This window comes from Centruroides sculpturatus, unplaced genomic scaffold, assembly GCF_000671375.1.
Source record: "Centruroides sculpturatus isolate CEXI.00-Female unplaced genomic scaffold, Cexi_2.0 scaffold163, whole genome shotgun sequence".
NCBI lineage: Eukaryota > Metazoa > Arthropoda > Arachnida > Scorpiones > Buthidae > Centruroides > Centruroides sculpturatus.
The window spans coordinates 11,480-38,262 of NW_019384360.1; the positions used below are offsets into that span (position 1 = coordinate 11,480).

Genomic DNA, 26,783 nt, shown 5'->3' on the forward strand with positions numbered 1-26,783 from the left:
TGTAACCTGTTTACATTTTAATTGTGATAGTAATTGTTTTTTTTCTTTAAAATAAGTCTTCAAAACATAAACAATTACTTCCTATATTGTTTTTGAACAGGAATTTTGAATGAAGATGCTATATTTTTAATTTGTAATTGCAAATTTTGAATGTAAACTTTTGAAATAATTAATGGTTTATATAAAATTGTTAAGATCCAAGAAAATAACATGTAACTTTTTTCATTCAGTAGAAGAACTTAGAAATAATTATGCATATATTTAATAGTTATGGAAAAATTCTTGTACTCTCAAATGTAAAGAAAGATTACTTGCACTGTAGAATTTAATATACAATATTTAGACTTATGAGAAAAATTTTATAAACTTTAATTGAGGTAGAGCATTAGTGAAGCCTCTTCTATGTTGCTTACAGAATTGAGCTTATTCTCAAAATTTAATTGGTTGATTTTGATGAAACTTTGTTAATTATGATTAGGAATCCAAATATGTAATGAAGGTCCATTTAAATGTAAAAAATATGAATCCGTGACTTCGTTTTCAATGTACAGAGGTATTAAAGTAACAATGTCTGCTGTCTCTGATTTGACTGAGTGTGCCTAATGAGATTTAGGCCTAGTGGTCAAAAATAAAAATATTGTTGTGTGCACCTAATGAAAAATAGGTGTGAGAAACGAACAAAACAGAAGAACAAAGCAATCAATGGTGATTGCTTTGTTCTCAGATCACCTCTTTATGTTGGCAAATGCAAGAGTCATCTCTTTGTTCCTGGCCAACAGGTAAAAGGATTGTCTGTCTTGTGGCTGGCAGGTTCATAGCTTCTGTTGAGATGGCAAGTGCAAAGTTCATCTGTCTACATTTGTCAGGATTGCCTCATCTGTGCCTAGTAGGTGCAGGGATTGCTTCTTTCTTTCTGGCTCTATCTCAATTCTGTTGTGACACCACAAAGTTGCACAATATTCTAGTAATATTTACATAATAATTAGGTTTTTTGGTTGTTTACATTTTATTTTTACTTAAAATATTTAATTTTGTTTTACAGGATATGACATTTAAATTGGAATATAATGACAGAATAGGATATTTCAATTGGGATGGCAGAACTTATTCAAAGGATGAAAATGAAATTGAAATAAATGATCGCTATGCCAAGGAAATCGGATTTAATGAATATCCTGTAACTATCACTTTACTACTAATTATTAGTTGTTAATCAACCATTAGTTATTTTTGTATTTTTTTAATCAGTAAATACATTACTTTTAAAATGAATATATTGGAATAAGAAGCAAGTAGTTCAAGACACAACACCTTATGTTGCTGAGAAATTTAATAAAAATGCAACAAATGTTTTCAGCCAAATTTATTCGCCATTGTCAGGTAAAACAAATTCGAATATAAATAAATGGAACAAAATTTTAAATACAAATAATTAAGGAAGAAAATAAGCATATACAGTAAGACCCTGCTTAAATGCGGGGGATGCATTCCTAGATGACAAGCGCTAAGCGAAACAGTGTTAAACGAGGTCATTTTAACATAGAGTAAATAGAGATAGGGGAACACGTGACTGAAAATAAAAAAATTTTACTTTAATTTTAAGTTATTTTTATATTAATTTGTATAATAATATATGTTAAATAACGTACAAAAATATGCACACAGAAATGTATAATAATATATTCATTAGTCCATTTTTTCTGTATTAATAGTTCATTTTTTGTGACGAAGGTCCTGACTTTTCTGAAATTCTTGGTTTTTTTGCAATAAAGTTGTGATGTTTCATTTGTCACTTTTTCTTTCCTTAAGCAAATCCCGGTAGCAAAAGATTACGTCCAAAATGCCTTGTTTTGCTTTTGCACTCCTTTCAAAATCTGGATCATTTGCTACAATTTCATCAATGATTTCAGTTATCATTACCAAACTTTTACTAAGGAAATCTGTAGAGAAATTGTTTGGGTTCTTCGTTTTCAGAATCTCTATTTTCCAGTTCTACATGGATTCCTTGTTCTCCCAGTTCTTGAAGGTCGTTGTTGATAAGACTCTCACCAGAAACCTGTGGTGACTCCTCAATATCCTGTTTATCTACATTTCCTAGTCCTGCTGTATCGATTAGGTTGAGGTTGGTCAACCTAATGATACAGCGATAGGCTCTTCTCATTGAGAATTCTTGGATACCTTCAGTCATAACTTCTTCCACACTTTGTTTTTTGCATTTATCAGTTAATTCTTGCCAAGCGAAGCTGATATTGCCTATGGCATCCATTATGTCATNGCTGGGTTAGTTTATTTGAAGTAAGTACTGTTTGTGCTTAGTATTTTGAAAGGATCTTGTACTTCAAATTGCTTAAAACATAAGAATTAAGTCCAATATTAAATATAATACATGTAGAAATTTTTAAAAATATTTAGTATGACTTAATTTGAAAAATAATATATGTTCAAGCAAATTCTATTTACATATTAAGAAATTTACTTTTCTAATGATCTTAACATCTACATTTTTCTGATTTGGAGACAAAACACAAATATCTTTCTTAATTCTAACAACAAGGAAGTGTTAGCATTATAAAGGTGAAAATGTTTTTTGAAATAATTTTTTATTAAAAATTTGTAATGCAGTTTACATTAAATTGGACTTGATTAGTTTTATGAAATAATTTTTGATTGATTTTATTAATAAACATTTCATCACGCTTATAAACCTGGAAATAACTTAAAGACAAGTAAAACAGTAAGGTAATATTTGGGACAAGACTATGTCTCGGAGACTCACTACTAAGCGAGATCACTTCGACACTGATGGTGGATCTTGTTCTTATTCTCCAATCTTCTTTGGTATCGCTGGTTTTGAGTGCAATTGTTCAAACTTTGCTGGTCTTGGCCATGGCTACAAGGTTGTCCACGATGCATTTTCGGTGAAATTAACCTATCCAATATCAAAATTTTTCTTCATTGCATGTTGCCTTGGGTTGAATTTTTGTCGATGCCTAATAAAAATTTCCCGTTTTTGAAAAAAATAATTGTGACTATTGTATCGTCCGAATTTATTTTTTTATTTTGCACAAACAAAATAAATATATTAATAAATGTAAAAAGAAAAAAAAAATTATATTTCAGAAGTTAGTTTTTATAATATAAAATTATAATGACTCGCACCATCTAGTTTCAAAAACATTCCAATGCTGAAACGAGATATCTTGGGTCAACCGGTCAAGGTCAGCATGTCACGACCAGAGATATTCGGGAATAACATGGGACATGCAAATGGGTTTTTTCAAAGATTCGTTTGTCAGAATTCAATTTCACAACATTTGCATTTCCAGCTTCCCAATGAGCAATACGTGCGCAAATCTCACACTAGTGCCTGTTTGTAGAAAGAATGTTGCAATTTTGTATTTTTTTTTTACTTGGTTCTCGGTCCCCTGAATAACTACAAGTCTGGTTTTTTTATCTGCGCATGATTTGGGCACCTAATACTCTGTGCCAAGTTGCAACTCCTGACATGTACAGTACTCCTTCATACCTCTAAGGTATGTATGTACCCGTTGATGGCAGCGCAATTTTATAAACAAGACACAGTCTTCTCAATAATATATTTATCCTGAAAAAGAACTAGAATTTGTATATACAAATGTATTTTGATATGAATGAAAACTAAGCTTGCATTCTTTGGATTTATGTCAGAATATTAAATCAGTATTCACTAAAATATTTTCATTATTTTACTTGTGAGATTTTATCTTATTTTAATTTATGATATGCAATGTTAAGCATAAGTATGAATGAAATACAGTGTCTATCTTTTAATTTGTAAAATTGCATTATTCATTACATTTTTAAGCTCTCTTAGATTGTTATAGAATCTAACTCTTGGTTTAATATAATAAATAACTTATTTCTTTTGTACACAATATTATATCATTTTTTATTATATCATTTTTTAGTGTCTAAAAAATAATCCTCTTTGTTATAAGAAAGTATTATCTTTAATTGAAACTGAATTAGTTGCAACATATAAAGTTGGGTGAAACTGGATTCCTTTTTTGAATAATATAGAGTGAAAAATATTTTTTTACTAAATTACTACACTAACTTATAGCAGTAATAAAAAAATTTTTATTCCAAACCAGAAAAAATCTAGCAACAAGTTACTTAACTTTCCTGGCAACATTTAAAAATGTGTGTAGTGCCATCTGTTATGATATTTTATTAAATACTTTTTATATAATTAATTATTATAAAATGGCAAAAAGCTTAATTTTGAGGGTAGAGATGAATTTTATAAAAAGTTGTAAATGTTAATAATGAGGAAAATCTTCATTAAGTCTAATCTTATTCGAAATATGAGACATGACCACCTTATATCTCTCCATCCCTCAACTTTTAACCACCAAAATTTAATAGCAATGATGCCTCTAATACATACACCTCCTTACAAAATTTCAGAAATTTTTGACAATAAGAATGGGAGTTATTAAACTTTAAAGTGAGTGACCAAAATCATGCCACCCTCACACACACTTTCACAACCATCCATACATATATACATACAGAAAAAACTCTCAAATTTTTTTTTGCATTTGTTGACATTTCAAGATCTTTCCAGTTCAAAATTGTAAAAATTTTGCTGGGTCATTTTTTGACCAATTGCTATACTTTCCCTCTGTTATATATAGAGCTGGGAAAGTAACAAAAATGTGAATCATATTGCAGAGATCAGAGAATCTATAATAAAAACTATTTGATTGTCACTAAAAAAATGTATATTCTTTTATCTTGATAACATGATAGTCAGGTGAGCACTTATGAAAAGATAAAATTATTGTAATATTATTTGTATTTTCTCGTGACATGAATGATAACATGAATTTTGATAAAGTTCATAAAAGATATAAAAGCATTATTGTATGTTTGATAATCTATAATAATAAATTGAAAACTATAAATATTATAAAAAAATAAAACAAGAGAAGAAGATATTTGAAAATATCAAAATATTGTCAAATTTTTTCTATTTGCACCTTTTTCTTCTCTTATTAATAACTAGCAGGTAAGCCCGGCGTTGCTCGTGCAAAAGTAACGATAACTAAGATAAAGATTATTACGTTACAGTCAACCTTACCCGTTTTCACAGAATGCAAGAATTGGTTCCCCTTGTTTCCAGACTAATTAGAGAATTTTTAGATGGGTCTAAAAATATGTTTGATTTCCCGCAAAAACGAAAAAACTGCATCTGAGTATTGCACGTCGCTTTCTCTGAACAATTCCATTGTTACGTAACATTTCCATTGTTGACACTTCCATTGTTACTTAAAACTTTCATTATTACTTAACACTTCCATTGTTACTTAGCACTTCCATTGTTACTTAACACNCTTAGTGTGCGTTTTCGTGACGTACCCTAACTGTGTACCAAATTTCAACTTTCAACTCCTAACCGTTTGGGCTCTGCGCTGATTATTATTATTATTATCAACCCGTCTCAATTATATATTAGATGTTGTTCAATAATTGAATCTTTTTATCATTTAAGTAAAAATTATTTTGTAAAGTTACTTAATTTGTTTAACAATATTTGTCTCTTCAACAGCAAATTATCAAGAATTCACTACAATTTATTAAATGACTTTTTAACTAACAAATAATATCAAAATTAACACATTTAAATCTTTTCAATCTCTCTTACTATTTTAAATATACTGCTACACTGTTTCAAAATCTTAAAGTTTTATCTGTTATCTCTGGTAAACGTTTAGACTTTAGTGAATTTATTAAAAAAGATATTAAAAAGCATAAATAAAAAACTTAAAAACAATACACAAGGAGTATAGATAAGACTTATGTAGTTTCAAAATTGTTCAAGTCACTTTTTCCAGTTTGAAACAGAGATTGAAACATTCTTTTTGCTGATTTTGAAACTGTGTGCTTCATATATATTTTAAAAATTCAAAAATACTATTTAGAAAAATATAGATCATATGTTCTAATGCAGTGGTTCCAAAACTTCAACTTATATTTGATCTATATTTGAAACATAAAAGATCACAAACTCTTTTATAAAAGATATATTTTGACAGACCATTATTTTTGGCTGTAAGCCTTTATCATTAATTAATAAACAACAACAATAAGCATCTGATGCATCTTATATTGTTTTTAGATGATTTTTAGTTGTGTTAATTTAAAAAATTTTGTTAAAATAATAGGATAAATTATAAAACTTAATAAAAAGAACCAGCTATTTTTTATTTTCCAAAAGTTATTAAAATATAACATTTTAATATACAAAATTTATTACATTTAATTTAATGCTTAATATAGCTTTAACTAGTATTTTAAAATATTAGTTAAAGTAATAAAATAAAAGCATTTTTAGAAAATGGGACTGTGGACCCCTGACAAGAATCTTGCAAATCTCTGGAGGAATAGGGACCATGGTTCCAGAATCATTTATCTAATGCAATGATACTAATTTTTTAAAATTTATATTATCTCTTAATTGAAAATAATGAGTTAATGTGTTGGATTATTAGATGCTTTATAATTCTCTCATATTTTGAAATGCTTGCTTTTATGACAATCCAAAAACTTTTGAAATAATCATAAATTATTATTAGAAAATAAATATTTTTATTTATTAATAAAGAAATGTATAATTTCTTTTCAGGTTAGTGTTAACTGTATTAAAAATGTATCATCATGTGAAGAAGCATTTTTGGTTACTTCTCCTAAGGATTTGGAAATTATAGTAAGTAAGATAATATTTTAATTGCTTTAAAGTTTTGACATGATCAATAATGCAGTCACTATTGTCAAATTACTTTGTTTAAAAATGTACTTATAAACAACTTATTAACACATCGGCTGCCAAATAATAGTTAAATTATAGTTGGTTTTTTTTTTACCAGACAATACCTACAAGTTGCCTTGTAAAATATAAAATTGCTTTTATGGTGCCAGAAATTAGAGAGATGTAAATGATAAATAGTTAGTACCTGAAATAAGTCTGAAAATAAATTATGGTGTCAAAGAATAGAATATTTAATCACAGAAAAAATAATACAAAATAATTGAAAGTGTTATTAAAACCTATAAAAATAATGTGTTTATGATAATATTTTGTTGAAATCTTTCTCTATACAAAGACCTGGTTTCATTTGGCACATTGAAAAAATGTGTTTTGTTTTTTTTTTTTAAATCTTTTGTGCATACTTATCAGGCTTGAGTAGGCAGTTTTTTCAGTAGACAGTAGTTCCTAAATAATGAAACTTATTATCACTCTTTATCTCTTCATTGTTTTGACAGTTTGTCTCTAATCAAATATCTAGTGATTTTTTTTGGTGATACATGTGATATGGTTGTGCATGGGGCATTAGGCATCATATGATATTCTTTGACAGAGCTGTAGTGATGTTATAACTGCTGCTCCATATCTCACACTAGTAGTCAATGACATGAATAAAACCATAACTGCTGAACCTCTAATCAGAGAAAAGGGAATAACTCCATTATATAGCGAAATAACAAAATGGAACGAAAGAGAGATTAGAACGGCGAACAAATTAGAACCACTGAGTTACATGGCTTGGGTATATAGTGTCAAAACTGATAGTACATTGGAACAAATGAGAGAGTTATTAATAAAGAGAATTCAACTAAGAAATTTAGGAATAGGAGTTAGAAAATTAAGAATGATCAAAGATGAAGGAGTAGCAGCAAACATGTGTAGTTATGCAAACTTAGTGACATTCTTACAAGTGGTGGAAAAGANAAAGAAATGTATAATTTCTTTTCAGGTTAGTGTTAACTGTATTAAAAATGTATCATCATGTGAAGAAGCATTTTTGGTTACTTCTCCTAAGGATTTGGAAATTATAGTAAGTAAGATAATATTTTAATTGCTTTAAAGTTTTGACATGATCAATAATGCAGTCACTATTGTCAAATTACTTTGTTTAAAAATGTACTTATAAACAACTTATTAACACATCGGCTGCCAAATAATAGTTAAATTATAGTTGGTTTTTTTTTTTACCAGACAATACCTACAAGTTGCCTTGTAAAATATAAAATTGCTTTTATGGTGCCAGAAATTAGAGAGATGTAAATGATAAATAGTTAGTACCTGAAATAAGTCTGAAAATAAATTATGGTGTCAAAGAATAGAATATTTAATCACAGAAAAAATAATACAAAATAATTGAAAGTGTTATTAAAACCTATAAAAATAATGTGTTTATGATAATATTTTGTTGAAATCTTTCTCTATACAAAGACCTGGTTTCATTTGGCACATTGAAAAAATGTGTTTTGTTTTTTTTTTTTAAATCTTTTGTGCATACTTATCAGGCTTGAGTAGGCAGTTTTTTCAGTAGACAGTAGTTCCTAAATAATGAAACTTATTATCACTCTTTATCTCTTCATTGTTTTGACAGTTTGTCTCTAATCAAATATCTAGTGATTTTTTTTGGTGATACATGTGATATGGTTGTGCATGGGGCATTAGGCATCATATGATATTCTTTGACAGAGCTGTAGTGATGTTATAACTGCTGCTCCATATCTCACACTAGTAGTCAATGACATGAATAAAACCATAACTGCTGAACCTCTAATCAGAGAAAAGGGAATAACTCCATTATATAGCGAAATAACAAAATGGAACGAAAGAGAGATTAGAACGGCGAACAAATTAGAACCACTGAGTTACATGGCTTGGGTGTATAGTGTCAAAACTGATAGTACATTGGAACAAATGAGAGAGTTATTAATAAAGAGAATTCAACTAAGAAATTTAGGAATAGGAGTTAGAAAATTAAGAATGATCAAAGATGAAGGAGTAGCAGCAAACATGTGTAGTTATGCAAACTTAGTGACATTCTTACAAGTGGTGGAAAAGATCTCTGAGTTAAAAGCAACAAGAGCAAAAAGAAAACTGCCTTTGATGAAAATAGCATCAGTACCAAAATCAGTCGAAAAAGAAAAAATTGCAGACTTCATTTACGAACAAAATGATGAAAAAAGATTTCTCTGAGGGTTTCCAAATAAAGTTTCCAATAAAGCAGAGGAATATAGATTATCAGATATGGGTGTTTGAGGCTACACCATAGATTGTAGAGGCAATTAAAATAGAACGAAAACTCAATATACAGTGGACAAGGTGCCCAGTCTATGAATTTTCTCAAGTTAAACAATGCTGCAGGTGTTTAGATTACGGCCATTTTGCGAAAGAATGCAACCTAAAAAACTGCATCTGCACTCACTGCAGAGAGGACCATCTTTATAAGGACTGTGAGAAGAAAGAGAAAACTGCAAAGTGTATTAATTGTGTCTGCAGAAAGCTCAATAATCATCAACACAACTCTATGGACAGAGGCTGTCCGATTACCAAAGACAAAAAGAAGAAATCCAAAAAAGGACTGGATATAATTTCTAGTAGCAATGACTTTTAATTACTGGGTGCAAACTTCAGCGCCAACTTATTTGTATTCGGCCCAAATTAGGAGCCGTCTCTGTATGTGCATTCATATTTTGTACTTTATTGTATATATTGTATGTTTTGGTTTTTTCAATAAAATACTGATGCAGATGCTCATGGGACTTCCCTCTTCATCCTCTTTTCTATCTTGCTTTACTTTTCACCTTCGCCTCTCCTCTTAAATCCCTTTTTCTTACCCTCTTCACACTTGGGCAATACAATGAAGTAGTCTCGCGTCTTCATCCCCTGTAATGTAGGATGTATATTCCTTCAGGTGTTTGTCAGGTGGATTATGTACCTTTTTCTCCAAAAAACAGGTGGGTAACCTGACTTTGTCCACTATAGGTCTCATTAGAGTATCTAGTTTGTGCATTTTTGCAAATACAAAAAGCCTGGATAGTGTATCTGAAGATTTTAACAACCACTCTCAAAATGTAATTTTTTAGCCAACAAAGTAATGGTTTTTGCAAGTTGTCAATGTATTCCTCTTTAATTTGTCACATTTGGTGATGTCTATGTTCTCATTCAGTCTTGCTCTGTGTGTAGATTTTTACTTTCCTAGCTGTTATATAACAGGGGGAAAGTATGGCATTGGAAAAAATAATCCTCCCAAGATTTTTACAGTTTTGGATTCTGGGGACTGTGAAATGTTGAAAAATGCAAACAAATTTGGGTTTATTTTCTGTATGTATGAATGTTTGTGTGGGGGCACAATTTTCTTCATCCTTTTTGAAGCTTAATAATTCCTTTTGTTGAAAATTTCAGAAATTTTGCAGGGAGATTTGTATATTAGGGAATTGATACTATAAAATTTCGGTGGTTAAAGATCAAGGGGTGGGAGCTAAAGGGGATCATGTATTGTATCTGAAGTGGGATTTTGACTTAACGAAGATTTTTTCATCATCATTTACAACTTTTTATAAAACTAATCTCCACTCTCAAAATTAAACTTTTTTCCATTTTATAATTAATAATATAATATAATTAAAAAAGTTTTTTATAATAAAATATCATAACAGATAGCACCACACACAATTTTAAATACTTTTGCCAGGAAGTTATGCAACTTGTTGCTGAATTTTTTCATTGGGTCTTGAATCAATTTTCATTGATTCATTTTTCCCATATGAGCTTCAATGTGTCTTGAATCAATTTTCGTTGATTCAAGACCCAATGAGTTATCCTTTTTCCCATATGAGCTTCAATGTGTCTTGAATCAAGGGAAAAAGGATAACTCATGGGCATTAAAATTAATATACTTATGGAATTTAATTTTATATTTCAATGGTCAGATATATATATATATATATTCCAAGCTGTATATTGTAGCTTGTTACTAAATTTTATTTGGCTGCAATTTGAAAAAATTGTATACCCAATAAAATCCCACTGTCATCTGTCCTTAATCTTGAGAACAGAATTAGATACATGAAAGTTAAGACCAGATATAGAAAACTTTAGGACAAGGAGACCCCAATTAATTATACACATACTTCCAATGCAAACTAGAAGTCACATTATTTTAATTCAAAAACTTTCTTTCAAAAGGAGTTAGATAGATAACTAGCACAACTCCATTGCTAACAGAAAAGTATGATGTACAGAGGCAAGACATTTCAGTACTAATTTGAGGTGGAGAGCATATATATTAAACTAAATAATTTAAAAATATCATGAAAAATTGCAGCCTGACATTTTGACGATGTCACAATAAATAATTGCTTGTTTTCCTGTTGTATTTTTGTTTTGAAGGAATATATGACTTTTTCAAAATGGGAGGTTTTGAAAAATTTCCATGTGATGTTTTTTGGGGAGTTGACCCAATAAAATCCCACCAATAAATAAATAAATAAAGAACCACCAATGGGAGGGGGGTTTAAAATTTAACTAAAATAGGACACATGGTATAGGAATGAACCCATATAAAATTCAATTTACTAATAGTTAGAGGAATCATTTTATTGATATAAGCTGCCTGTGATGATGATAGTATGAAAATAACAAAATAGCACTTTAAAATTGATGTAGTTGACCTATATCATTAATTGAAGATGATATTTATAATGCTTATTATAGATAGTAAGTAATTTATTAAAATATTAATTAAAAACAGAATTAAAACCATGGATTTATGTTTTATCAAAACTAGAGCTAAATTAAAACTAGAAATTTCTTTTAACTTTTATTTGTATTGTTTTTATTTAAACTTATAAAACATTTTATTTCATTGACATCTTATCATATATGTAAATTATAACATGTAATATGACAAAAAGTAAAAATAAACAATTAATGATATAAAAGCCATTATTCATGTCTGTGTGTATGTGTATGTCCTTATAACTCCTGCAATTTTTGTCTGGTCCAGATGAACTTTTAGTTATATACATTTTATGTTCTAACGGAAAGTATAGGTTACTTATTTTGCTAAAATATTAGTTATAGAATAAACATTTTATCGATTTTGGTTAGGCGATGACATTATGTTGCAGTGACATCAGTGACCTCATTTAGTTCATGCTTGACGACAGAATTTCCCTTAAGTTGCAGTTTTAAATATTTTGGCAAAGGTCATATTTTAAACTTACTTCATTAAATTTAAACTTTAAAAAAAAGATAGCTGCATCATGTCACTTCTATAACAAACTTCTTAAAAAACATTTCTATAGTGACCATGTAAATTTTATTATTGAATTGGAAGTAATGTCTAACAAACTTGTTAGTTTCAATCTCTACTTTTTCATAAAAAGTATTCCATCATACTTGAGGGGGGAATTTCTAGTTTTTATAATAAATTTATAGCTTTAATTTTTATGAATTTAAGTTCAGAATATGTAAAAAAAAACAAAAATCAAATGTAATTTCATAAAAATGTTGTATGCTTTTAAAATTACTATCGTATAATAAGTTATATTTTGTTTGTAGAAAATATATAAATTTGGTAAGAAGAACAAATTTTGATTTTTGCAATTAGAGTATTGTTTTAAAAGTTACAGCACCAAAAATTTTATTTATTGTTATTTAATATTATATATTATTTTCTTAAACTGAACATGTTTTTAAGTTAAAGAAAATCTAAGAATGGAAATAAATTTTAATATTTGTATTTTATAGGAATTAAATAATACTTATCTTGAAGACAACATTATGAATCAAATTAAAATTATATGGAAGGATCAGGTTTTTCCAATTTGGATAAACAAATATTTGATATTTGTAAAAGTTAGTAAGTATTAGTTTTTTATTTACTAACACTTCTACGGTAATAATATCCAATTATTATTATTTTTACATCAGAGAAATATATTAAATTTATTTTAAAAATTTTAAAAGGAAAGTAAAAACCCTGTAGTTATACATGAATTTATTTTTGATTCCAGAAAAGCTGGTTCCTTGTCTCTAGATTAGTGTAGAGACTCAAAGTCTAGTGTCACTAACGTTTGGATTTTGAATCGCTTCATTCATCTCTATACTTTTGATTTTATTAATAAAATCCACCAAATCTTTCACTTCAAATTTATATTTTCCAAGCGTGCTTTTTTTTTTTTTCTTTCTTTTTAAAGAAATCTGCCAAAGATAGGAATTGGCTTTTCTTTACTAAGGATTTTTTTTGGAAAGACAGAAAGAGTATGCAGTTATGTATTTTACAAATTTGTCAGAATTTGCTGTACTTAGTTATTCATATTGCATATTTTGAGTTTAATAACAGATTTTACAAACAGAATAGAGCAGTACCCATTGGGTCTCTAATAATGGGACCAGTGGCCAAAATTATAGTAAATGATAGTTGAGGAAAAAATTTTTGAGAAGGTTAGAAGTAGGATTAAGTTTATGGAAAGGTACATAGACATGTACCTTACCATGAACTTAATTCCACTTCTGATTTGAAAAGGGGAAAAATTTGGAGGAATTTATTAGGATGCTTTCAGTAGAGTTTAGAATATGTGTTAACAACAGAAATTGAAGAAAAGGATACATTTTCTTAATGTATCGTATAAAAAGTTAGTAGCAGTGTCCAAACTTGGGTATACAGGAAAGAGATCTTTAAACTTATATATGTGCTTATGAATTTGAAAGAGTTGTTATTAAAGTATAAAAAAGTCATTTACTACACTGGTAAATAGAGCATTTAATATAATGACAGACAAAAGAAATAACAAGATAGATGAAATGTGAAATAGCCAGAAGACTGAAATTAATATGATTTTATTTAGGAAGATTTCAGGAGAATATGATAGAAGAATTGAGGAGAATAAATTTGGAAAAAGAGAAGATAATAGTGGAAGAATGATGATGCATTTTATAAATAGGATAAGTGATTTGGAAGAGCAGATAGAAAAAGAGACAGTTAAATTGTTGACAATGTTGTATTTGAAAGAAATAGGTTGATTTTAAAGTCTGGCAGAATGAAGAAAAGAAAGAAGATAGTGAAAAGATGAAATTATATAGTGTGCCTTTAAATGAAGAGAAGTTATGAAAATTCTCATGAAAAGATTGAAAAAGCATAAAAAAGGAACAAGTAACATTACAATGATGCTTGTGCAGGAAGAATATAAGAAACATATGTGTTATGTGGGAGGAGGCAAAGGTTATAGAAGAGTTAAGAGAGGGAGAAAATGCCAAATGGTTATTATGAAAGCATTCATTTATTTTAACTTTTTCCAACTTGTGGCTACTGAGAGGGCCATTTTTCTAACTTTTTCCATCTTGTGGCTACTGAGAGGGCCATTTTTCAAGTCCATCATAGGTTTGACCAGACCCACAATGGGTTTGCTGGATAGAGAGTGACAGGGACCAGCATAATCCAGGACAGTTCTGGGGTTTTACAACCCACTAGGTTTGATCCCATGTCTCAAGATTAGTAGGCTGATGTCTTGACTGCCTTGGCAATCTGGCTAGCAATGAAGATTTAAAATAAACTATTATTAATAACTGATAGTTTACCAATTGCATGGAAATGGTTGTTTGGGAGATAAAAAGGAAAAATTACAGGTGTAAGAGGTGGGGTTGGAAGAGGAGGGAAATAAGAAATAAAAATGACTTCTGGACTACAGCTGGGATTTATTTAATCTTTTTAGGAAAGGCTTAGAAGGGAAAAAGAACAGTTTTTCTGTGTTAGAAGATTAGTTTGTTTTTGAGCTGCAATTTGAAAAAATCTCAGACATAAATTCCCACTGTTGTCTATCTGTTGTCTTTCCTTAATCTTGAGAATAGAGTTAGATGGATGAAATCCAAGATCAGATATCGAAACCTTAGGGACAGGAGGCTCCGATTAACTATTGCAAACATTTGACACAAACTGGAAGTCATGTTATTTCAATTCAAAACTTTTCCCTTGAAAGCAGTTAATAGATGACCAGCATGACTCTATTGTTAAAGGAAAAGTATGATGTATAGGGACAAGAGACTACTAATAATTTGAGGTGGAGAGTATGTATTTTAAATTAAATAAATTTAAAATAGGATTAAAAATTGCAACCTGGCATTGTGACGATGTCACAATAAATAATTGCTCATTATGTTTTAGTATCCCTGAAAATGGATTGTAAGAACTCAAAATTACTAAGATAATAAAGATATAAACTTTAGAAAAAAGTAGTTTTTTTGGGCTGTTATTTATAATTGTAAAAAATGATTATTATATTAATTTGTATTAAGACTGAGAATTGGTTTTTGGGCGAATATACATTTCAATTTTATTTTCTGTTATGATATATACAAAATTTATTTCATAGTTTCAAGTTAGATTTTTATTGAAAAAATCTGACTTGAAACTGAAATAATTTTGTAATAGTTTTTTTCTTTTAATATTTTATAAGTGATTTTTAAACTGGTATGGATATAATTTGTGTTTGGAAAATAATTTTATATATAATATGTGGCATAGAAACTTATTGTACTAAGATTTATAGTTGTAAATTATAATTATGAGTTTATTATAAATTTATCATCTACAGTTCAAGTAATAGTACTTGCTAATTAGGAGATAATGTATAGAAGTGTCTTTAAAAGTGAATCAAATTCAGTTTATACACACTGATGTAAATGCTGTGATTATACTTTTTGTATGGTCAAAATATTATATCAGTGTAACAAAATAATAGAAATGATGAAATTATTTTCATTAAAATAAAATTTTATTACATTAAAATATTAGTGTACATTATTTGTATTAAAAATAATTTAACACAAATGTAAATTAAATTTTATTTTGTGTTTTATTCATACACTAAATACATATGATTTTCTATAATGTTTTGCAAATGATAAATTTGAAATCCCCATTGATGATATTTTAAGAAAAAACAAGCAACAATACTGTTTGAAATTTAGATCATGTTTAATAAATTGCATCTGTAGTCACCACAAAAAGTAGTCAATACAGTAGTACCTCAGGATACAAAATTAATCTGTTTCAAAACTGAGATCATATCATGAAAATGTCGTAATGTGAATCATTTTTTCCCATACGATTACATGTAAAACCAAATAATCCATTCCAACATGAAAAACACACTCAAGTTAAAGCTAAGCAGTACATTGAAAAAAATAACTTTAGTAAGGAAAACACTGAAAAATGCATTTTGTAGTTGTAAATATTTAAATAATCATAATAATTGATAAAAAAATGTAGTTTTATTTGCACTTTACCTTTGAGGATAGATGACGGTAGAGGTATAAACTGGTGGTGGAGGAGAGGGAGAAGGGAAATGATACTAAAACTTAACTTACATAACATAATGTAACAATAACTTACCACTGATTTTTTTTATCTTTTCTGTTTTATTTTTTTTATTTTTATTCACTGCTTTTTGCTTTCTTTCCTTCACTTCTACCAGCACTTTCACTGGATAGAGGTTACTTGGTAAAATATCTATCCAAAGAAGTTTGGCTTTGCCTACTTTTTAAAATGTTTCTAAAATGAATTAGGCAAATGTCATTAAACTGAGCAGCAATACGGCCAGTGTGAACCTTTTTGGGATGTTTCTTTTCAGTAAAATCAGTCACTTTTTGACAATACCTCAAGATTTCCTTTATCGAGCAAGATCCTTCCACAATGAAGCAAACACGCGGACTAAGACCAAGAAACAGAAGGAACACGTGATCATGGCAGTGGTGCTGCGAACTAATGTAACGTTGTAGAGTGAGTGTTTGTTCGTACTGTGGAGCAAAAATATGTTCGAATTTCATGTCATATCCTGAAAATTTCATATGCTGAAGCATTCGTATCCTGAGGTACTACTGTATTATAAATCAAAAATTATAACTCACACTTTTTAGGACTTGTAATTTTTAGGAGGCTTACGAATTATCACGAAAATGTTTTGAAGCTTTTTTTTGTTTAATCTGCAGATTTAAACTATTGATGAAATGGTGGAATTAATACACATATCAGTTTTTAGCTTAAGTAAAAGATGTGGCAGCCAATTGCTTTGGGGACTCAGGATCAAATCCAGACTAGTCAATGAACTCCACAATTTTTTGGAGAATTGTCCATCTAGATATGTTGGGCTCAATCTCAACACCCAACTATCCTTTGTGACCTCTTGATGTCCACAGGGTGGAAAGAGTTATATATATATATATATATATTTTTTTTTTTTTAATTTTATGCCATCAGATCAGACAGTGTTGTTGTTTTTACAAATTTCATTTACATTGATTCTGAGGATAGATGTTTAATACATTACAGTATGTTAAGATGGCACTTTTGTTTAAAGATACATCTAAAGTGATGAAACATGAAAAAATTTTGTTATAATTAATATTTTACTATTCTAGTATTAAGATATCTCATTATAATATAATGATAACAAATAAATAAAAATGTCTTGAAATCCTAAAATGATTTTCATTTGTTTTAGTTCAAACTTATCCTGACACCGTTCCAGTGAAATTAGTCACAGATACACGATTTGACATCAAAGCCAAGAAATTTGGATCAGAAATTTATACTTCTGATAAATCTTCATGTACGGAGCAGAAAACAAGAAGCATTTTTAGTATTCTGACAAGAATTATAAACTATAATGAAAGCAGTTTTGATAAAACTGAAAATAATGAGTTAATGAAAACCTCATTAGATTTTGATCTTTCTTCTGCAGTTGTATATAATAAAAACAAGAATAATTTTATTTCTAAAGATCCTATTGATTTAATAGCTCGTGTAATACCTTTAGAAAGTTTCTATTCAGATTGCAAGACACATTCCAAAATATTAGATAAAATGAAGAATTTAGTTCATTCATCGATATTATATATTGGTTCGTCTGTTATCAATGTTGAATTGGACTGTTTTGTAGCCAATATAAGAAAATGTTTGTCACCTACAGAAAATGATGATGAAAAAATGAATAATAGTTCATTTCAAAAAGATAAAAAGAAAAAGAATGATGATGATTTTAAGTTTAATTCAACTATAGTTCAAGTTATTACATTTAATGATTATGAAATTTCATGCAACAGATGCTTTAAAAAAGAACTGAATACAATTTTGCAAACAAATTATATTGTTGTCCCAAATTCATTAAGAAAAGCATTAGGATTGGAAATTTCAAGTAAAATTCATCTTCAGAGTATAAATTGGGAGCCTTCATTACCAGAAGAAATTAATTTTGTTTCTGTTTCAAATTCAGTGAGTTTGGTGAGTATCAAGTTATTTTGTAATTTATTAGTATTATAGCCATTATCTAGCCCGATGACATATGGCATTAGTTGGTGTTTAGTAATGTATCGGATTTTAGTGGAGTTTTGTTTAGTGAGTTTATTTATTATTTTGAAAAATAAACGTTAGAACTATTAAATATTCATAAATTAACACGTTTCTTATATAAAGTATGAGCCCAAACAATAAAACCTAATCCACCAATAGCAACCATAGCATAAACCATACCCAAAGAACCGAAAGGCTCCCTCTTCCCCATATGATGACTAACAATATGCGAAATCATTCCAAATCCCGGCAAAATCAAAATATAAACCTTATCCAATACATTAAAACCTGAGTAATAAGTCTACTTACAGAATTTCAAGTGCAGAGAATCACACCTAAATGCAAAATTTCCAGCAAAGAAACACCCAAATTCAGTATTCAAATGTTTTCGGCCACTACTTTATCAGCTCTCTTCAGGAAATGTAAAACGAAATAACTGTTCTATATATAGAATTTAGCTGTGTTCTAATTTTCAAAAGTTTCAAATCAGTTTGAACAAGTTGTGATGTATCTTATACAAAACTTACTGGAAATTTTGTGTTTAGGTGTGATTCTCTGCATGTATAATTCCGGTTTACTTGTACAGTTGTTGTTTTTAGAATTTTGAATTTGAACAATATCAGTAAAAGTTTTAAAAGTTATCATCAAGAGTTTCTTATAATTAAGAGTACATGTTTTAAATTATATGAAAGTTTTGAAATTTTTAAAAATTGTGTAATGTGTTATACTGAAAAGTTATAAGAACTTATGATAATGTGTCCAGAGGGTTGGCACCTCTTTAGTGTCTCGTCAGGACTGACACCACTGTGTCTTCAGGTGAGACACAGAAACCTTTACAGCCGCAACTTCAGAATTTGTGCAAGTGGTCACGTGCGCAGACTATTGGATTTAGGATGGAGGAGGATTGAAAGATGGATCGGAAGTGAATCACTCGGATACAAGGTTAACAACTAAAATAACTGATTTAATTCAACAAAAAATGAATACATAGCTATATGCTGTTGAATAACGGTTGAGAGAGAGAGAGAGTTTGCAAGAAACCGCAAGTTGGTATATATACATTTGATGCACTTAATTGTGCGATTCCAGATTGCTGACTTTTCAGTCGTTTGTTGATTGTTCATTGGTTCAGTTGGTTGGTCATTCAGTCAGTTGGAGAAGTTGGGAAGGACTTAATTTTTCTTTTCCTTGGACAGTGGTCAAACCAAGGGAAAACTGAAGGGTATAATAATCCAGGGAGTTTGAAGGTGTCAAAATACACAGAGTATGAAATCCTTGATACGATACCTCTTGTTTTTCAGGAAACTTGATTGATGCTCTTGTGAACTCTCGATGACCCCTTGTTCTTGAGTCACTCCTTTTATACCTCCAAATCACATTATCCTTTTTCACCAATCGGGAATTTTTGCTCTTAGTTCCCAGTGACACATTTGACGAGTTCCCTGGGAAAGGAAACAACTTCAGAGAAGAGATGCGATCATTCTCCGGTAATAAAATCAAAAAAAATTGTTTTTTGAACCCATTTATTTTGAAAGACAAAAACAAATTTTCTCTCAAAATTTGTCAGGTCCAGTCTCTCACAATAATCCTAATAAAAATTGAAAAACTGGAAAACATGGAAAGTAGAGAAGCAAATATTTTTATTAGTCAAGCTAATTTAAAGGCAAATTTTAATCAGAATTTTTTTTATAAGTACAAAATGGCAATTTATTTACATGTATGAATTTTCGATTTTGCTTTTAGTCAGGTGCTGTAAAAATCAACTTAAAAATATCCATGGTAAAATAACATAAATGAAATAACATGTGTTTTATTTTTAATTACTGGGAAATTAAGTCAAATTTTATTCAGTCAGTAGTTACTTATTTGATGGAATGCAGTTTAAGTTAGAATGAATACTACATAGAAAGTAATAATGATTCTCTATAAAAAATAAAATGTGCACAATGTTATGTTAAACTCAATATATAAAAATAAATTATGTGAACAAGTGTGTTAGCTAAAAGATTTAAATAGCAGAAAAATGTGGAATTCTGTCCAATGTAATAATCATCATCAAATTTTTATAAATGTTAATGATTGATGGTATATTTTGAAAATTATTAAAAATATATGTATAAAAAAAGTGAAATGATAATTTTTCATTCCATTAATTTTAAAATATTGATTGTGTATTGCAATTTAAATAATTTATTGTATAAGTATGTAATTTACAATCACAAATATATAATTTTTTAAAAATACTAAATATGAATTGTAATTAATATAAAAATTTGTATTTAAAGTCAGGTGATTTTGAGAAATATAAAAATCAGTGGTGTGAAAACATGCGCAAATTGAGTCAACCATTTGTGTTTTGCAATAATACTTTCATCAGTCTTCCAACAGAAACTGGTAAGTGTATAAGTAAGTTAAAATTGACTATTCAAAGTATTAATTATATTGTATATATTGATTTACAATCATAACAATGGTTTTAGTTTCCTAGTTACAATAATTTTATGAAATGTGCAATTGAAAACTTAGAAAAGTGTAATCAAGTAGATCTGATTTATCTAGAAGAAAATATTACAATTTACATTTAGGAGGAAGATTTCTTATTACTAAATGTGAATTGCTTCCTGGTATTTTCTTCTAGATAAATCAGATTAAGAAGTTGTCTTCCTAAATGTAAATTGATAGTTGGGCAAACTAATATATATAACTATTTATTGAACAATTCTGATCATAAAATGTATATGATAGTTTTATTTTAAATTAATAAATTATATAGCTCATACAATTAAAACGACTATAACTGTTTTTTTTTTTATAAGTACAGGGTGTCAAAAATGATACTGTGCAGTGAGAAATTTGTGATTTAAACTTATACATAAGATTTTTATTAGAAATTTTTAATAAATTTTAAATAATACATTTTTATTAAAATTTTGCTTAAATTTTTTCCATTGTGTAGTAAATTTTTGGACACTACAGTGTCCAAAAATTTATATATATTTATATTTTCTGTTTCTTATTAGAAAATTCAATATTTAATATTAATATTGTTAAAAATTGTTTAATCATATGTTTTTAAAAATTTTTTCAATGTCTTATTTGTTTGAAGATAAATAGAAATTGGAAAATATAAACTATAAATATAAAGATAATTTAAAAAATAAATTTATAATTTTTATCATCAGGTATTGATGCTGATTTTATTATAAAAGCATCATTTAAAAATTCTTCAGAAGTAAATGGTCAACAGCCATATGGTGTCATTGATCCATATATGTTATCAAAAATTACTTTAGCTAATGAAATTATGCAGCCAATTAAAATAAATGGAATAAAATTGCCTTGCCAAAACTTAAAAATTATTGATCAAGATTTTGCTGATACCGATTTCATCAAACTTGGGTAAGTTGTTAATGTATTTCATGAAGTTTTTGATAGTTTGGAAATTTTAAAATTGTTTCTATACATTTAATTATTTACTATATTGCAGATTATAATATACAAAATATTTTGTTTTTTAGTGGAATAAATACATTATCAACTAAAGGAGCATCATTTCTTGAACTTTGGTTGAATCTCTCACCTTTAGCTGACTCAATTCTACCCAAATATTTCTCTACTCCAGTATTATTGATATGTGGTCCAAGAGGTACAGGAAAAAGTTCATTAGCTCAAAACTTAATTCAGAAGATATCAAAATCACCATATTATGTTTATCATCATATAATATCATGTAGAAAACTACAAGGTACTATATATTTTTTTAGTTATATTTCTGAATTGTGTTTTATAAAGCAGGTTTTTCAACAATACTCTGTAACCTTTAAGGATTTGCAAGCAATATTCCCGAATATTCTTAATAAAGAATATTTATTAGTTAAATATGTAATTTCAGTCAAAATGACATCAATTTTATAGCTATTTTACATGACATCTGATATGTATTTCATGCATAATTTCTATGACATAGAAAAATTACAAATGATTGAAACTAGTAATTTCCATCTGTATAAATACAATGCTAATCTTTGTAATCTGAATTTCATTGAATTCAAACTAATTTGGCTGCAATTTGAAAAAATTGTAGACCTATAAATTTCCACTGTTGCCCGTCCATCCGTCTGTCTTTCCTTAATCTCAAGAACGGTGTTAGATATATAAAAGACAAGACTAGATATGGAAATCTTAGGGGCAGTAGGCCACAATTAACTATATACAAACTTCTGATGCAAACCAAGAGCCATCTTATTTCAATTCAAAAATTTTTCTGTGAAAGGTATTAGATGACTGGCACAACTCTAATCTTGAAGGAAAAGTATAATGTACTGTACATCGGCAAGCCACTACTAATTTGAGGTGGAGAGCATATATTTTAAATTAAATAATTTTAAAATATGATTAAAAATTGCAATCCAGCATTGCGACGATGTCACAATTTCTTGTTTTATTTATTTATTCTGTTATATATTCCTAACTAAAAACAGAAAGCATAGTTTATTTTTAAAATACATGACAAATATGTAAAATTAATATATACTATATATGTATTTAATACATATATACTTTGGTATTTTTGAAACCGTGTCAGTAATTTATTTCAATTCAAACACAAATTATTTATCGTAATCATACAGACACTTGGCAAATCACAGAATTAAATTTTATTTAGTTGATACGTGTTTCTTTCTTACACTAGGGAGGAAAAAAGGGGGAAGAAAGGTCAGCGAAATACGAAAGACTAGTATGTAAATTTTAATTGTTAAATCAATTTAAACGTGATTTTAAGTGTATGGCAGAAATTTTAAAATTGCTTAAACTCATCAAAAAGTATTTAAGTATTATCATAAAGGTTTTAAGTGTATGGAAGAAATTTTAAAATTGTTTAAACTCATCAAAAAAGGTATGTTTTTAAAATAACATAACCTTATATGTTCGTTTGTTTATAATGTTGTAACTTGTGAACTTTTATTTTAGTTGGTTGAAGAGGGACAAGAAATGCCCGAAACGTGTAAGAAAGAAACACGTATCAACTAAATAAAATTTAATTCTGTGATTTGCCAAGTGTCTGTATGAATACGATAAATAATTTGTGTTTGAATTAAAATCAACTAAATAAAATTTAATTCTGTGATTTGCCAAGTGTCTGTATGAATACGATAAATAATTTGTGTTTGAAGTAAAACATATACAGTGTACTTGTAATACATATTAGTGCACATTTAATTTAGTATAAAAAATTTTTGGACATATATTTGTCTGTACTTCTTTTTGACTTGCATTTTTATTTATATAATCTTTGCTAATCCTAATTTTTCACCAATCCTAACAATTATGTGCAATAATTTGTTCATGTTAGCAAGGATGTACTGCTGTTGTCTGAAGAGCAGCTTCTGTTGTTATATGTTGTTGATTAGAAAGTTGTAAGTCAGCACTAATATTTACATACAGAAATTACAACATTAAATAATACTTTTTTCTGATAATTTTATTTGTGTGAAAATATGTGCTAATTTCTTTATTCACTGAATTTGAATATCAAATTTGTAACTAAAGCTAATTATTTTCTTTCAAATAATCTTGTGTCATAAGACTCAAAGTCCTAAATATGAGTTAATTCAGGTGTCTTCCTTTTATTAAAATTCAGTAACCAGAATTTTTCATAGCTTTGTTACTTACTTTTTATTATTGTTAAACATTTGTCCAGTTTTCTTACTATTGTTTTTGTTTAGATTTTTCTTATTGTTATATATCTATTATATTTACAACTATATACTTTTATAATATTTATTTATATACATACATATATATTTTGGTCTATTCTTGTTTCATGGTGCATGATGAAAGGGCCATTGTAGCCTTGTATCAATAAAAGTTAACTAACTAATTAATTAATAGTAACAGGATTCATTGTACCATATTTTTATGGATTGACCAGCATGCCAGTTTATCCAGGGAAACTATGAAATCAGATATTTCTGTATGGTTAAAACCAGCATGCATGTTTACCCCAGAGAATGTTGGCATGCTGGTTTAAGTGAAGTTATACATGCACATGAAAAAATGAATGAGTTAGGTCACAGATGTGAGTTTTTATTATAAAATAGTGAAATTATCAGCATCATAACAAAAGAAAACTATAATTTTATGTTAAGTTTTGAATTTTGTCTTCTTTCTAATGTAAAATATTCATGGAATGCCAAAAGTAATATCTTTATGTTTGTTTTATTGTAATTTGATCCAAAAATGCAAAAAAATAAACAAATTAAATTTCAGAAACTCACTGAATTATCTCAAGTTTTATGGATTTACATCAGATCAAATATAATAAAGGCAGATTGATAGGTTGTTTTCAAGGTCTTGATATTAAAATTTTATTATGTTTGCAGCAGATTGTCAGTGTAGCCTACTGCTAATAAATTTATTACAGTAAAGCATCGATTATCTAACTCAATTGAGGACTGAGGTTGGTTGGATAACTGAAAAAAACAGATAACCAAAAAATATGAAAAAATACATTATTAGTATAGTATATTAGTATATTGCTATTAACCTACTTCGCATTGAATTTTCATCAATGTTAAGCCTAACAAAAATTATTTTTAAATAATAATTGTTGCTATTGTATCGTTAAAAATTAGAAAATTAAGCCTCGTTTAAATACTGGCTCCCTTTCATGGTTGAGCCAGTGTTGCCAGCTAAAACATGCAAAAACAATATTAAAGTAGCTGCTTTGTACACAATAAAAGCAGCAACAAAATTTTAAAGCATGGTTTCATATCGTTAAAATATTAAAGTAGCCAAGACATAGCCAAATATTGTAGCACCACATCACTAGCGGACATTTGAATTTGCCAACTAGAACACGGTCCCGATCAACTGTCACATCGGTCAGTTAACCAATGTGATGGTTGATCGGGGGTCGGATAATCAATGCTCTACTGAACTTAAATTTCTTAGAATTATAAGAGTATTTTTGAGATATGTTTAATGTTTTATTTTTCAAAGTTTTAAGTGAAAGAAATTTAAATTCAAAATCTATTGCTGTAGTAGATATGACTTTTTATTTTAATAAATTTTTATTCAAGTCCAATTAAACTTTGACAAATACTGTATATATAAAAATATAAATTTCAGTTAATTTCTTCAAAATTTTAAAATTGTAGGTAAAAGAGCTGAAGTAATTTGGAAAAGCTGGAGGAAGGAATGTAATGAAATAATTCATCGGCAACCTTCAATACTGCTAATTGATGACTTTGATATAATTGCACCTGCACCATTAAATCCCGAACAAGAAAGATCTACAGATGGATTACACTATCATAAAATAGTTAATAGTAAGTTTTAAAATTTATAATCTAGTTCTAAGATCCAGATAATTTTTTTCTATTCCTTTTTCAAATTTTAATTTCTTTAAGTAACTATGTTAATTTATAAAGATCATAATTTGAGTGTTATTTGTTTTTTATTAATAAAATTAGATATTTAGTTATTAGTGAATATACAAATATTTAATTTCTTAGTTTTTATTTTAATCATACATTTGACGACAATTACCTGTGAATAATCTTATAAAAAATTTGATAGAAATGATTTTCTAAATAAATAAGGCTACTTTAATTTTTATCATATTCCAGTTTAATAAAGTAAATTATCTTGATGTCATCAATATGATACTTGATGACTTTTCTGTAATAAGTGACAGGTGATTTTAAATTAATAACTTGAGAGAGTAATACTGTATATACCAAATCTGGGAAAAAAAAATCTCAAGTCAGCTAAAATGTTAAAAAAGTAAATATTGATCAGTCAGTTTAAAAAATTCATTATAAGATGGTCTGTTGTACTCATTGATATGTTATGAGATTATTAGGTATGTTATTGATCTAGAGATTGGTTAGGAAAGATTGAATTTTTTACAAAATTTAAGAAAATTTATTAAAGTAGACAGTACATAAGTATCTTCTCACATTGTCCCTTTGCATGTAATGAGGAAATTAACAGTTCTACGGTGGAGTCAACCTTTCATTTGAAGCTACTCATTCGCCTCAATATGTAAAATGTTAAAAACATCCCTCTGGCAATGGCACAGTTAAAAAATAATAAATACATTTGAAAAAAATTTACCAATTGAATTATTTGTTTATCTCTGATTCTGTAAAAGTAGATTTATTTTTACGTAAATAGATACTTTAAATTCAATATTAAATTTTATTTGCAAAATAATTTATATAGCAAGAATTTTCAAATATTCTCACTTATATTAGACATTTTATTTGTTTTAAATTAATAGTTGCATTTCTTTTAAAAAAATATGTATAAATATTTTAATATATTTTAATTTTTTATTTTTATAGCATTTTTAAATTTGATTGAACTTATTAGATTTTCTGAATCTAAAATATGTATTATTGTTACTGCTAAGTCTCCTCAATCACTTCATCCTCTGTTAACTTCTACAAGAGGAAATCATATTTTTCAGCTTACTTTAGAAATTAATACTCCAAATAAAGTAAGAATTGTTATTTATTAAAATAATATATAATTAAATAAAACATTTTTTATGATAAAATAATTATTTTAAATATAATTATA

The 26,783-nt window shown here is 27.9% G+C and overlaps 1 protein-coding gene across 4 annotated transcripts in view; it reads left to right on the plus strand.

Moving 5' to 3' along the window:
• Positions 1-999: 999 nt before the first annotated feature.
• Positions 1,000-26,783, plus strand: part of LOC111640674 (peroxisome biogenesis factor 1-like) — a 53,853-nt gene continuing 28,069 nt past the window's right edge. The window contains exons 1-9 of one of the 4 annotated variants that reach the window (XM_023386716.1): positions 1,000-1,177; positions 6,671-6,751; positions 12,596-12,707; positions 17,347-18,125; positions 20,480-20,588; positions 21,377-21,593; positions 21,713-21,939; positions 25,355-25,525; positions 26,546-26,700. In XM_023386716.1, the coding sequence (XP_023242484.1) occupies positions 1,046-1,177; positions 6,671-6,751; positions 12,596-12,707; positions 17,347-18,125; positions 20,480-20,588; positions 21,377-21,593; positions 21,713-21,939; positions 25,355-25,525; positions 26,546-26,700 (1,983 nt within the window). In that variant the 5' untranslated portion in view covers positions 1,000-1,045. Of the gene's footprint in view, positions 1,178-6,670; positions 6,752-7,793; positions 7,881-12,595; positions 12,708-17,346; positions 18,126-20,479; positions 20,589-21,376; positions 21,594-21,712; positions 21,940-25,354; positions 25,526-26,545; positions 26,701-26,783 lie in introns of those variants that run through there. The other 3 variants (XM_023386730.1, XM_023386723.1, XM_023386719.1) reach the window with 3 other exon arrangements.